General features: G+C 39.3%; 1 protein-coding gene across 1 annotated transcript; it reads right to left on the reverse strand.

Annotated features, from left to right (window-relative positions):
• Nucleotides 1-67: 67 nt before the first annotated feature.
• On the reverse strand, nt 68-12,368 carry slc7a7 (solute carrier family 7 member 7). The gene is made up of 11 exons (XM_044341616.1): nt 12,081-12,368; nt 11,459-11,508; nt 9,571-10,222; nt 5,400-5,525; nt 5,150-5,294; nt 3,292-3,415; nt 3,098-3,201; nt 2,865-2,961; nt 2,603-2,752; nt 2,330-2,513; nt 68-883 (listed from the first exon to the last, which is right to left on the reverse strand). The coding sequence occupies exons 3-11, from the start codon at nt 10,061-10,063 to the stop codon at nt 810-812; spliced, it is 1,497 nt and encodes a 498-aa protein (XP_044197551.1). The 5' UTR covers nt 10,064-10,222; nt 11,459-11,508; nt 12,081-12,368; the 3' UTR covers nt 68-809.
• Between the last annotated feature and the right edge of the window lie 157 nt (nt 12,369-12,525).

The raw sequence follows: 12,525 nt of genomic DNA on the forward strand, positions 1-12,525 counted from the left end.
TATTAATACACTCAACCAGTAATGTCCTTGTAGCAAAATGAAAGAAATAAGACATTTATGTTGTCAACAAGTAATTTTATTATAAATACATGTTTGCAGTTCAACTGTCTCATACTCTTCTACATTTAACAGCCTGTGTGTGAGAGACACTGAAGACAAAATGAGTTAATTTGAGTAAAAATAGCCCTTTGTTTCACTAGACTTTGCACCTGAAAGTACAAAACTTTTATGAACTTTTTCTCCACATGAATGAATGTGGATTTACATATTTAAATCTTTTATTGTTTGTTTTACTTTGTGCAAATAATAATATCACCAAGGCTGTTTCTATGGTCTGCAGTGCTTTTAGTTTCAAAATGTTCTCCTGTCCACTTAATTTAACCATAATAATAATAATCTGTAACCTTCCAGTAAAATCAAAAAGATATCTCTCGGGTTATATGATGTCATACATGACATATCAATTAAATAATTTTCTACTAATACTTTCAGTTCTGTGATAAAAAAACAAAACAAAACAGGTGTAGTTGATTTTTTTCAGGAGTGCATTAAAAATGGTCTCTCTGAAGTCGCAGTCAGCTTGAATGAAATCTTGCCAACAAGCACCCGGGCGCCATCATGCATGCATTCGTTAACATTATCGCCGGGGTGATGATTGACAGGTCAGAGAGCTGCGTCCAGCTCAAGCCCAATGTTAGTCCATCAAGGCCTAACAGTAGTAGTTGACTGGCCAGGATGAGTTCAGGTTGAGCCTCTGTGTGTGTTTGTGCGTCGTCAGTCTCTGGCAAGGTATTAAAACCAAAATGTCTCTACTCTTCCTTGTCAATGTCCATTTCAGTCAGAACGGAGAAGCACACCTTCTGAATGAGTATGCCAGATTTAGCTGAAAGAGGAAGAAACAGGAGAAGAGTTAACGTGAATCCAGCTGTAAAAATCAACAGTTTAGTCCTGGGTCCAATTTGAATTTTTAAAACTTTAATGGGCAACTTTTGAGCCGTGATATCTGGTTTTAAAATTTAGTTTTACTTAATGTGAGTGAAGAGTGTGTGGTAGACACGGACATCCAAAAAACCTCAAACAGTCCAAAGAAACGTACAAAAGAAAGAAGAAAGTCTGCACACTGTAGCTCCCTTTTTCTTCAAATGCAATTTAATGGGACATCCACACTTTGTGAAAAAGGGAGCTACAGTGTGCGGACTTTCTTCTTTCTTTTGTACTTCACCTGAATGATCCATCTCTAATTATTTAATCAGTTTAGCTTTAAACAGCTAACAGTATATTGTAAATTAATATCCAAAAAGTCTGATAACTTTGTAATAATTCTTCAAATCATGCTACACCAGTTGGTAGAAATGTCCATTTATGTTAAGGTAATTTATTGCTAACATTTTAATTTTTTAATTAAAAACGTCATATTGCCTGGAACACAAGATCTACAAAATCTAATGGTATTTCAACTAAATTAGTATTAGTAGTATTAGTATTTACTTTAATGACATTTTTTCTCCCTTAAAGTGAAATAAAAGATAGTAAAAGTACATTAAATCATGCAGATTTGAGTTTACTTTTAATGTATGTGGACGTCTCTACCATTTGGTTGAGGCTCATATTTAAAAAAAAGCATTCAGTTAAAAAAAAACAAAAAAAACGTTTTTGTTATTATTTTTGCCCAAAGAAACTAAGAAATAAAATTAAAAAAAAAAAAAAGTTTCCTTTGAAAGGTTAAAATAAATACAATTTCTTGTATTTCATCCAGCCTGCATTTAAGTAAATGCAGTTAATGCTGAATGATACAAATGGATTCAAACTACTTGAACCCCTGTTTTTTTAACTCCCATTGTTATTTTTATTTCTTTTCATTTCTTGTCTTTTTTTTTTTTACAGTAAAGATTTCATTTACTAGCAAAGCTGCAAAACTGCAGCATAAAAATGTATTTCATCATTATTTCACATTTAAGATTTAAGAAGGTGCACCGACATGCGTTACATTGTCGACATAAACACTTTAACTATGACCAACAGCAGTCTGATTTACCACGATGCACCTCACACATCTGCAAACTCCAACTCTATACGATCTCAAGCAGCATTACTCTATTAAACATGTGGAGCATTACGTTCGGTATGAGGGAGAGGTGAGAAACTCAGCTTTGTGGTGCATGTTGTTGTTATTATTATTGTTAAAACAAGTGTCTAAGGACGTCCCTAGAACAACGAGAGCAACCAGTCATTTACCACCAGGTAATTTGACTTTGAGACCCCTGCTTTAAAAACAAACGGACAATTTTTCAAATATGAAAACAATGAGAGAATCCTGCGGCTTTCTTACCAATCATCTTCCGTAGCAGCAGCGGCCTCTTATGGGCCGGAGTGTAGCAGCAAAGGAAGTAAACGGGCACTCCTGACAGGGCGATACCAATGCCAATGAGGGAGTTGATGGTGTCACTGTAGAGCGGCACCACCACCAGGAAGACAGTGAGCAAACAGAAAACGATGGGGTAGAACAGACTGAGCTGAGGGAGGACGAGAGAGGGAAAGATTAGACATTGTGGCCTTGAATTGTTGATGAAATAAAGCACTGTGCTTTAGATGAGTGAGCTACCTTCAGTGGTCTCTTCCTGTCTGGCTGCTTCCAGCGCAGATACAGTTGTCCCAAAATGGACAGACCCACAAAGAACCAGTAGCTGAAGCTGTAGTAGTTGATCAGCCTGAAGACGTCCTCTACGCACAGGTAAATGAGAGCCATGAGCCCCTGCGGAGTATAAAGCAAGTCAGATTGAGAAATGTGAGGATGTAGGGTTTTTTTTGCAAAGATACAACACTTTAAATAAAACCGATAAAACAGACGATGAAGGCAGACTGACGTTGAAGAGCAGAGCGGGGACGGGGGTGTAGCGGGTGACATGGATCATGCACAGGTAGTCGGGCAGGTGGCCCTCTCTGGAGCCCACGAAGAACAGCCTTTTGAGACACAAAAATGTGGATCAGAGTGGTGATGAGTGACGCCGACGGACACAAGTGACAATGAGTGGGGTTCTGATAACACACGGATGAAATGACAGCGCAAAACGTTTCCTAAAAGTGCAGAATCACTCACCTGGAGGACGCCAGGATGGAGGCGTTTAGTCCTCCGAAACAGGACAGAGCCACAGCTAAGGGAATAGTCCAGTTCATCACTCCGAACACCTGGTCTGCAAACGTCTGGAGAGAGAAGACAGAAGAGTCTTTAACAAAAGGATGACGATTACAAAGCTTAAATAAGATGATTTATCGTGGATTATAGACACTTACCACTGCTACAGCATCACTGTCTAAGATTGCATTCATGGGAAGGATGGTGTAGTACGCCACGTTGGTCAAAATGTAGATTATTGTCACTATGGGCATGGAAATAGCGATGGCCAGTGGCAGATTCCTGTAATTAACACAAATAAACAGCAGAGGGAAGCAAAAGAGAGATGAGACGTAGATTCAGGGTTCCTCATGAGTCGGCGGGACAAGAGCCAATCGACCCTATGGGTGAGGGAAGGATGAGGATTGGGATAAGGTTGGGGTGTTTATCACTTAATCTGCCTGGGAACTCGGGGAGAGGCTTGAGATCCGATCACATGTGTAGCCTTGCTTCATTTGATCAGCGTTTGGAAGTGTGAATCACAGCAATAAATTTCAAGCACACATTTGTGGTTTCAATGCGGTTTCCTTTAAAAACATCATCACAAACTCTTTCACACCTATTGTTTCACCCACTCTTTATTTTGTCTGTCACATATTGTTCACTACTCAGCAATTTGCTCCTTACTGGCTGACATTTATTTCAGAAAGAAAAAAAGCTAATTTACCTTCTTTTTTAACTCAGGACAGAAAGAATTTTCTTTGGTTCAACAATAATCTAATTATTCTGGTAAATTTGAGGTCATTGATTAACCTCTGTTAGATACAGTAAAAATGCAATATGCGAATAAAAAATGTGAATAAAAACTCAGCAACACTTTATTTTACAGGTTCTTTAATTTTATACTAATTACCTGGAAATTTTCTGAATAATTGTTTATCTAATACTTTTCTCATATTCTATAAAATTACATAACTCTTTCAAAGAAATGTCCCAAGATTTATCAGTTAAACAGCAGCTACTTTTAGGAAGTTTTGAAAATACGTCTTGGAAATAAGTGAAAAAGTAAGAAATCTGTGAAGTATTATCTTAATTGTTGCTAGAAGTGTTTTTAAGAAACAATCTAATACGCAAAGACAAAACTACACACTGAAAAATACTTTTTTTCTGTCTGATGAAGAATTGGTAAGAGTCTAATTTTTTAAGAGGTTTTGCAAATTAACAATTACATACAAATACTGTATAATGAGTGGGCACTTTTTATTCAAATTTTCTAATAATGTTTACAAAATGTCCAAAAAATGGATCGTTAAATACCTGCGAATTTCTGGGAAATTAGTATAAAATTCAGGAACGTGTAAAATAAAGCGTTACCAAACACTCTCCTAACTTTAGTTTGTGTCCAAGACAAATCTGGATGATATTTGTTTCTCCACCTTTAGACTGATGATAGATTTTTTTCTTTGAAAATGAGAACAAATTCATAAATGTGTGGACAAAATGTAAGTGTACGAAATACACAATCTTTAATTCATTAGTGGCATCAGATAATGTTCAAAATGGTAACACAGTGTTAGCAATGAGTTTCATTTAAAATCATGACATAATTAATTAATCTATGTGTCTGTCTAGGAGAGGTAGATGAAGAAAGGATGAGCTGTTATTTAAGATTCTGCCCTGAAACACTGTGATAGATGTAAATGCACCATGGATTTAGGAAACAAGTATATTGAAACATAGTAAAAAAATAGTAAAAGAATTAAATAAAAACAAAGTTGCTTAATGTTTTTTTTTTGTTTGTTTTTTTTTTTTTACCATTTTTCAGGAGTCTCTTCCAGCTCTCAATGTTGACAAAAACATGTACACACACAATAAGGATGAACATATTTTGCTTGTATTAAGTGATGGTAAATAATGAAATGTATTTCAAAACCTGATATTATGGATTGGAAGTAGAAAATGCTGAACTGGTCACAATCAAATGCCATCATCCGACAAGTGTATCATCTTTATCACCCTCCTGCCCGCCCTCCTCACCTCTCTGGGTTCTTGATCTCCTCTGTGACAAAGTTGAGGGTGTCCCATCCAGAGTAGGAGAACAGAGCCGAGTACAGGGCCAGAGCGATGCCTCCGGGGTCCTGGGATGAGCCTTCAAACATGCCCTCGAAGTTCTGTGTGTAACCTGAAACACATCACAAAGGGAAAGAATAATCATGGTAAGTAATGGAATATAATTTCATGATTGTTACAGTATTTGGGTTAATATTCTGAATGTAAGATAAAAGACCTTGTCCAAGCTTCACCAGCCCAGTGATGATGACCGCAATGAGAGCAATGACTTTGGCGTAGGTGAAGAAGTCCTGGACCCTGGTGCCATACTTCACATAGGCACAGTTCACAAAGGTCAGCAAACCTAAGGGGAAATAACCACAGTAAGTTCATAAACACTCTATAAACATGCACGTATTACTGATACACACATCCAAACGGATTTCTTGAAATCCTTCAACGGTCTCAATGGTGACATTTGCTCTGTAAACTCAGCGCTTGTTTCCGTATGAGTTTGCCAGGTTTAAGGAAACGGTGCTGCTGACTCAAGCAGACTGCCGTGTTGTTTTTCAGACGAGGAAACAGCTGAGTGCAGCACATACAAACTCACACACACACACACACACAGACACACACACAAACACAAGGGCCCACAGGTACAGCCATAGAGATGAGAGAAAATATAAAAGCTTTTGTGAAATTAGATCTTTTCTCTGATTTTTCAGCATTTACTCTTCTCAGCTGCTTCATTTTTCCTTTACTGCCCTAGTTTCACTTGAAGTAGTATCGATGTTTTTGGAAAACATGTTTTCATGCTTCTTTCTTTCTGAGACTTATCTCTCTCTGGGCTCTTATCAGCACATGATTCCTCCAGTTTCTAAACATTAAGATAGTAAAGTACAGGATGTCTGCTCATTTTGAATCCTCCTGTGTCCCAGCAGTGGTCAATTGCCTAAGAAGCAACAACAACTCAAAATTACTCTAATTTCCTGCTCTAAAAAGTGTTTTTTTATTGCACTATTCTTTTGTTCACAAATGTGTTTTTAATTGGATTTTGAGGGGATAATTAATGGATTAAAATTAAAAGGTATTTTTAACAGGAAATGGAATTTTTACAAACTTAAAATTGACCAAAAACCATGTAAACCACCCCTAAGTTATACCTTAAAGCGCCCGGATTTTCAAATTACAGTGAAAATTAAGTATACAGAAAATGTATGTGTAAATCAAGGGAGTTTTCAAATTAGAGTGTTTTAAGGAGTTTAGTTTTTGCTTTAAGAACCCCTTAATTACTCCTCAAATTAATAAATAAGGGATTATGTAGCCCTTGAATAGTACCTAATTTGTAAATTAAAGGTGAAATATATGACATTCAACCCCACTAGATGTCATACTAGAACACCAGCATCTCAGACCAAAACAAATGTGCAGCTCACAAAACTCAGATCAACTATTTCTCACCTCAATGTTTTCATATTTTACTGTACTGTTTAGCTGTGATATGAGAAATTTGACATGGCTGCCATGTTGGAAATGGACGTGGGGAGGACACAGAGGGACCCACATGCACTAATATGTACACAAGCCGGACCAGCTACCTAGACAAAGAACAGAGAGGCTCGGATTACAACACACACAGAGGGAGTGTGACTTCTTTCTCTGCTCAGTACGCCATTACTTCACTATATCTTTACATAGCAAATAGTTGTTTGCTTACATCTAGTGGGGCTGAATGTCGTGTATTGCACCTTTAAGGGCTTCTCAAATTAAGGTGTTTAGAGGGGTTTGGGTTTGCCTTTTCAAATCAAAAGGATCTCTGACAGTCATACTGAACAATTAAAGGGGTTTTGGTATGTTTTCAGGGGTAAATTACGGAGCAATTAATGGTATTTTAAGAGATTCTTGTTTCATAGTCGTTATTTAAATATTTCTCCAGACTCTACAAGTCTTGTAAGCACTGATTTAACAAGTTCAGCTGCAAACCAGCTGAGTGCACATATTTTATCTACCGTTGCGTCAAGTTCTTATCACCTCTCGCTAACCTCCACATCAGCCAGACGTTTAAAGAAGACACCAAAACAGGATTACATCACTGTCCTTCTCCTCCACGCTGACCATCGAAAGGCCTCCCACTCAGGCCACAGTAAGAGGAGGCTTCAGTGATGAATCATAACACTATCATCTTCCACCACATTGACAGGTAGAGGATCATAACAAGTCCATTATCAGCACGAGGCCCAGTCAAACACAACAAAACACAACGCTTTAGACAGAGGCGAGGGAGACTTTGCCACACAGAAGTAGAGGCGTGGTGTATTGACAGTGGAAGGTTAGAAGGGTGGGAGGTGTGAGATCGGGTGTAGGAGGATGGCTTGACTGGTAGTGGAGGTCAAATGTGGTCCAGATGTGAGATGAAATGGAGATCTTGAAAAACTCATTCATTTGTTCGCTAACTGTGAACTCACGTGCTGGTGGAACATCCAGACTCTGGATGTAAGCAGCTAAAATGCATTAAATTTCCATGTTATTTTATTGGAAAATAAGTTATTGACAACTGCGGAGCTCTTTGAAATGTTGATGTAGATTTGGCTCCTTCTTAATTGAAATGGTTAATTATGTTTTTTTTCTGTGAAGCAAAGATGTTTTCTTACGTCTAATGGATACAAATTTAGATTTTCTGTCATTTTGGAAATGGGAAAGTCAGTGAAAGTTTCCAAATTTGTGGTTAAAGGTGTAACTATTGTGACATTAAAGGTGTCATCTTAAACCACAAAGGCATTCATGTGAAATTTCCACGTGGTACATTTTCCTCATTTCCACCAATAAAAGAAAAAAAATCCATAAAAATATAGGCCTGATAAAAATGTAAAGTATTTCTTAAATTTTTAATAGTTGTTTTACTTACAATCAATAATTTTGAGATTCTAATTTCTACCCAGTTTTCAAAAGTCTGAGATGCTAAGTTGAGTTTTTGACTTACTGAGTCAAAATTATGAGATAGTAAGTAAATTATGACTTACTAAAAAAAACAAAAAACTTTTTACTCAGTAAGTCATAATTATTAAACAGGAATTCAAAATTTTGATTCAGTATCTTATCATGTTTACTCAGTAAGTTGTAATATTGACTTAGTAAATTAAAACTATCTTATATTTTTAACTTTGTTTTTTTTTTTTTAGTTTTTGTTTTTAATCAGTAACTGTTTTGGTTTTTTTTACTTGGCATAAATGAGCTTCCATATAATTGGAACAACTTCTGTTAAAGCTAGCATGTAATAGTCTGAAGATCTGCCTTGAACTAATTAAGAAGTAGGATATAAGAATTAACCTGTTAAATTAATGGTATGACCTAAACCTTAATCTCAACAGAAACAGGATAAGACTAAATTGGGGCATAGGGGAACTACAACCTCTATGCCCCGACCTGTCTGATCGCATCATTTCCGCACCATTTCTCAGTCTCAAAGAGTAAAAGTTTGTCAATGAGACTTTCACTAACAGGAAGCATGTTTAATTTGGTTTAAAGCTTGACTCCTGTGCTGAGCTGTCAGAAGCTGCTCAGGTCAGAGTCTCACTGCAATAAGGACTTTACCTCACGGCTATCAGCACTCTAAGCCCTCCTCTGAGCGCTGCTTATCGGTGCGTGGCGGGAGTGTGTAGGCTATGTGAGTGTATGTTCAGGTGAGTGGGCGGATGAATGAGTAATATTTATTGCGCCCCAGCACATTATGTGTAGTTTTTATCTTTAATATTTGCGCTTATCTGTGAACTACTGCCTACATAAGCTCTCTGTCCGTCTTTGGCTTTTTGTCTCACTGTGCGGTTGCCAGAGTGTTGGTATTTCATTGCCTCCAGAGTTGCTCTCAGTTGCTTAGCGAGCAGTTTTGTGAATTTCTTGTTAGTTTGATTAATTCAGTTTGTCGGCTTTACTCTTTCTGTGCGCCATTGTGTTCTAGTTACCTCAGCAATCTGGGCTGCATCCATCAGAAAGGCTATGTCTACATTTATGAAGAGTTTCTTGCCGTTTCCCAGAACAAAAACCCTGTGACTTGACTCCTCATGTGCAAGACGCCACGCCAGGATTTCTAAATCAGTGCTCTGAGATTGAGTAAAATGGCTTTTTCCCCTACTCTTCCTAATTGGCGCAGAAGCCTTGGGGTCACTTGGTTCCTCTTTCATGTGCTGTGAGTGTGTTCTTCTGCTGACAGCAGCTGTGTTGTCACCATTTTTCAGTTCTCCTGTCTATAAACCACAGGTCACATGCTTCATTTCAAATGTGAAATTGAATGCTGCTATAACTTCGTTGACTCATATTTCACCACTTACACTGACTCATCTGTCATTCTGTCTGTGTCACACACAAGCAATAGACACACAGTCGCACACACTCCAGATTTGTAGGCTACTTACATATACAAGCAGCTGCCAGCAGCCTGTTGGCCAAGTATGGAGCGATACAGGTGGGGAAGATGGGCTGCACCATGTAGTTGGAGAACGTGATGGCTATGATGGCCTGGCTGGTCGGCTCGATGATCAGCAGCGACGTCCACAGGCGGATGAAGGCCAGGAAACCCCCGAACGCCTCCAGGATGTAGGCGTAGGAGGCGCCCGACTTGGTGATGGTGGTCCCCAGCTCGGCGTAGCAAAGGGCCCCGAACACGGAGAAGATCCCGCCGACGGTCCACACCACCAGCGACAGGCCGTAGGAGGCGCTGTGGATGAGGACGCCCTTGGGTGAGACGAAGATCCCAGAGCCGATCATGTTGCCCACGATCAGGCACACCCCGTTCAGGAGGGAGATCTCCTTCTTCAGCTTCATGGACCCATCAGAGCCTTCAGACTTCACAGATGGGGGGCCGCCATTTGATACCTCTTGTGTTGGGGCAGAGCTGTAGGACGCCATTGTTCGTGTTTTTGTAGCTATTTACTATATATTAATTTTAAAAAAATGAGAAGCTGTTTTCTGAATGAGATTTCAGTCACAAAAGTATAGTTTTTCGCCTTGACGTGACACTGAAGAGTTCAACTTTTCCTTCAGCTATCTTTGATCATCTCCTGTCATCTGTGGAGGGAACGCAGAAGCTCATGTCAGTGATGCTGTTACCATAGAGACTGATTTGTCATAGCACATATAAATACCTATGTTGTTTCCATCTTGCCCAAATCTAGTCAAACGAAAACATATTTATATGTCACAGGCACTAAAGTGGGAACAAACATGTAAAAATACCACACCGGTGTGCTCGCTGCTGGATTTGAGGGCAGTTTGGCGGATTGGAGAGCCATTAGGCCGCACAGCAAATGGCCTTTTAAGGTTGAGTGTATTGACAGAGAGAGAGAGAGAGGAGCAAACATGCCTGAAAACACTGGCTCTTCATTAGTAACCATACGTCTAGCTGAGGAAGAATTACCGACTGAGACACACACACACATTTTGATTATTAGCCGCCCACCCCTTCCACCTAGTACACACACACACACACACACACACACACACACACTAGCTTGCAGAATTTGAGAGTGTCAGCACAGTGACTGGTCACATGTTTTCCAAAGTTCATTATCATCAGCATGTATGGAGATGATGATGAGTCAGACACATGTCGGACAGCATTCACCTTTCTGCATGACAGGCTTCAACAGGTAAATGTCATTGTGTTAATGGGCTCCAATTAGCTGCAGTCTGAACAAACTCACTCATTTAATGAGGTGTTGAATGAGCTTAATAAAGGCCAACTTTGCAGTGACATTATATTAAGATTTTCAACAAAAACATGCAGATTTTCTGAATTGAAATTTAGACTCTCATCTTAAACTTTTTTTAGGGGATTTAAGGGTGAGAAGACATAAAGAGCATACAAAAAATATTTCATTTTATCGACTTTTTCTACCCTCTAGCTTTATCGTAAAGCTGTTACGGCTCCATATAGACGTCTATAAAAGGCATGTTTTCACCTTAAAATCACCCAAAATCTTTCTTGGGCTGCTTAAGCATTTTTCCACAAGCAGAGATTGATCAAACAACCAAGAACAGTGACTCATGCTGAGATGAAATGTAGCTTAGAAACACAAAAAGACCTCAGGGAGACTGGCAGAGATCGAAACAACAATTGATCCCAAGATAATAGACAGAGGACACTGCATGAGTGATACAGGCTGAGAAAGGAAGTGAGATAACTCAATCAACACGTGCAAGGACCTACTTTACCGTGTGATCAACCAGGTATTGAAAATGCAGATTAGAAGCAAAAGATGTGAGTGTGAAGCCTTTGAGGAGACTTGAAAAAAGTTCAGATACCTTGTGGCAGCGGCAGCAGATCAGCAGCACGTGGGTTCAGGAAGGAGTGACTGCAAAGGAGAAGGACAGTAGATTGAGTGTCTCTACGTGAGATCAAACGCGTGCCGGAGACACTGAGGAGGCGAGACTCGTACAGAAAGAGAGTGCAAGGTCCAAAAGCTGCTGATAAGCATAGTCCTTCATGAGTTACTCAAGGTTACATCCTGGACCATGAAAATCCTCTCCACTGGAGGCGTATAGTGAGGTTATTCAGTTCCTTATCAGAGATTAATAAAGCAATAATCACCTTTTTTTATCTTGAAGAATTATTTGAATTAGATTTGAAAGATGCCATTAAGATATCATCTTCTACCAAACCTTTAAAATACTTATTCTGATTTATCACTTTTTCCTTATTTTAACTGATAAATGAGCTAAATCTAACACACTTAAGGATGCAGTTGTGCACACAGTGCTTAAAGTCAACAGGGAAAGGCACTATAAGTTAATAAATGATAAATAGACCTCAGCCAGTGTTGTAAACGAGTCTGTAACTATCTTGTATCACTGGAGAAGCCTTGTTGAGTAAAGACAGTGAAGTACAAGCAGCTATTCTTTTTTTTTGGGGGGGGGGGGGACTCACCTTCTCCAGACGCGTTTCAAGCTCCGTTTTGGGTCTCCTTCCTGGTGTCGAAAACGCGCAGCAGCAGCAGCAGCAGCAGTAAGCAGCAGCAAATTTTGATCACTTCACTGATCACAAAAAATGTACGGCTTCAAATGCGTTATCTCTCCTCACCAAATCGCCTCAGGTCTCATTTTTCTGTGTTTTTCTGCCGGTGCAATGAAGCCCCAGCACAGTACGTCCTGTTTCCTCTCGTTTTGACTCTGCGCTCCTCAGCTGATGCACTTGTGGCTTTTATGCACTTCTGGTTTCTATAGCTTTACTACCAAGGAAACGGGTAAGACGAGGGGAGGAGGAGGAGGAGGAGGAGGAGGAGGGGTGGTGGGGGGGTGGGGGGGGGGGGGGGGTTCTTAATTGCCTCGCATTGTGTCTCCTGAGTGAGTTTAATTTAATTATCGCGCACATC

This window comes from Thunnus albacares, chromosome 22, assembly GCF_914725855.1.
Source record: "Thunnus albacares chromosome 22, fThuAlb1.1, whole genome shotgun sequence".
NCBI classification, from domain to species: Eukaryota; Metazoa; Chordata; class Actinopteri; order Scombriformes; family Scombridae; genus Thunnus; species Thunnus albacares.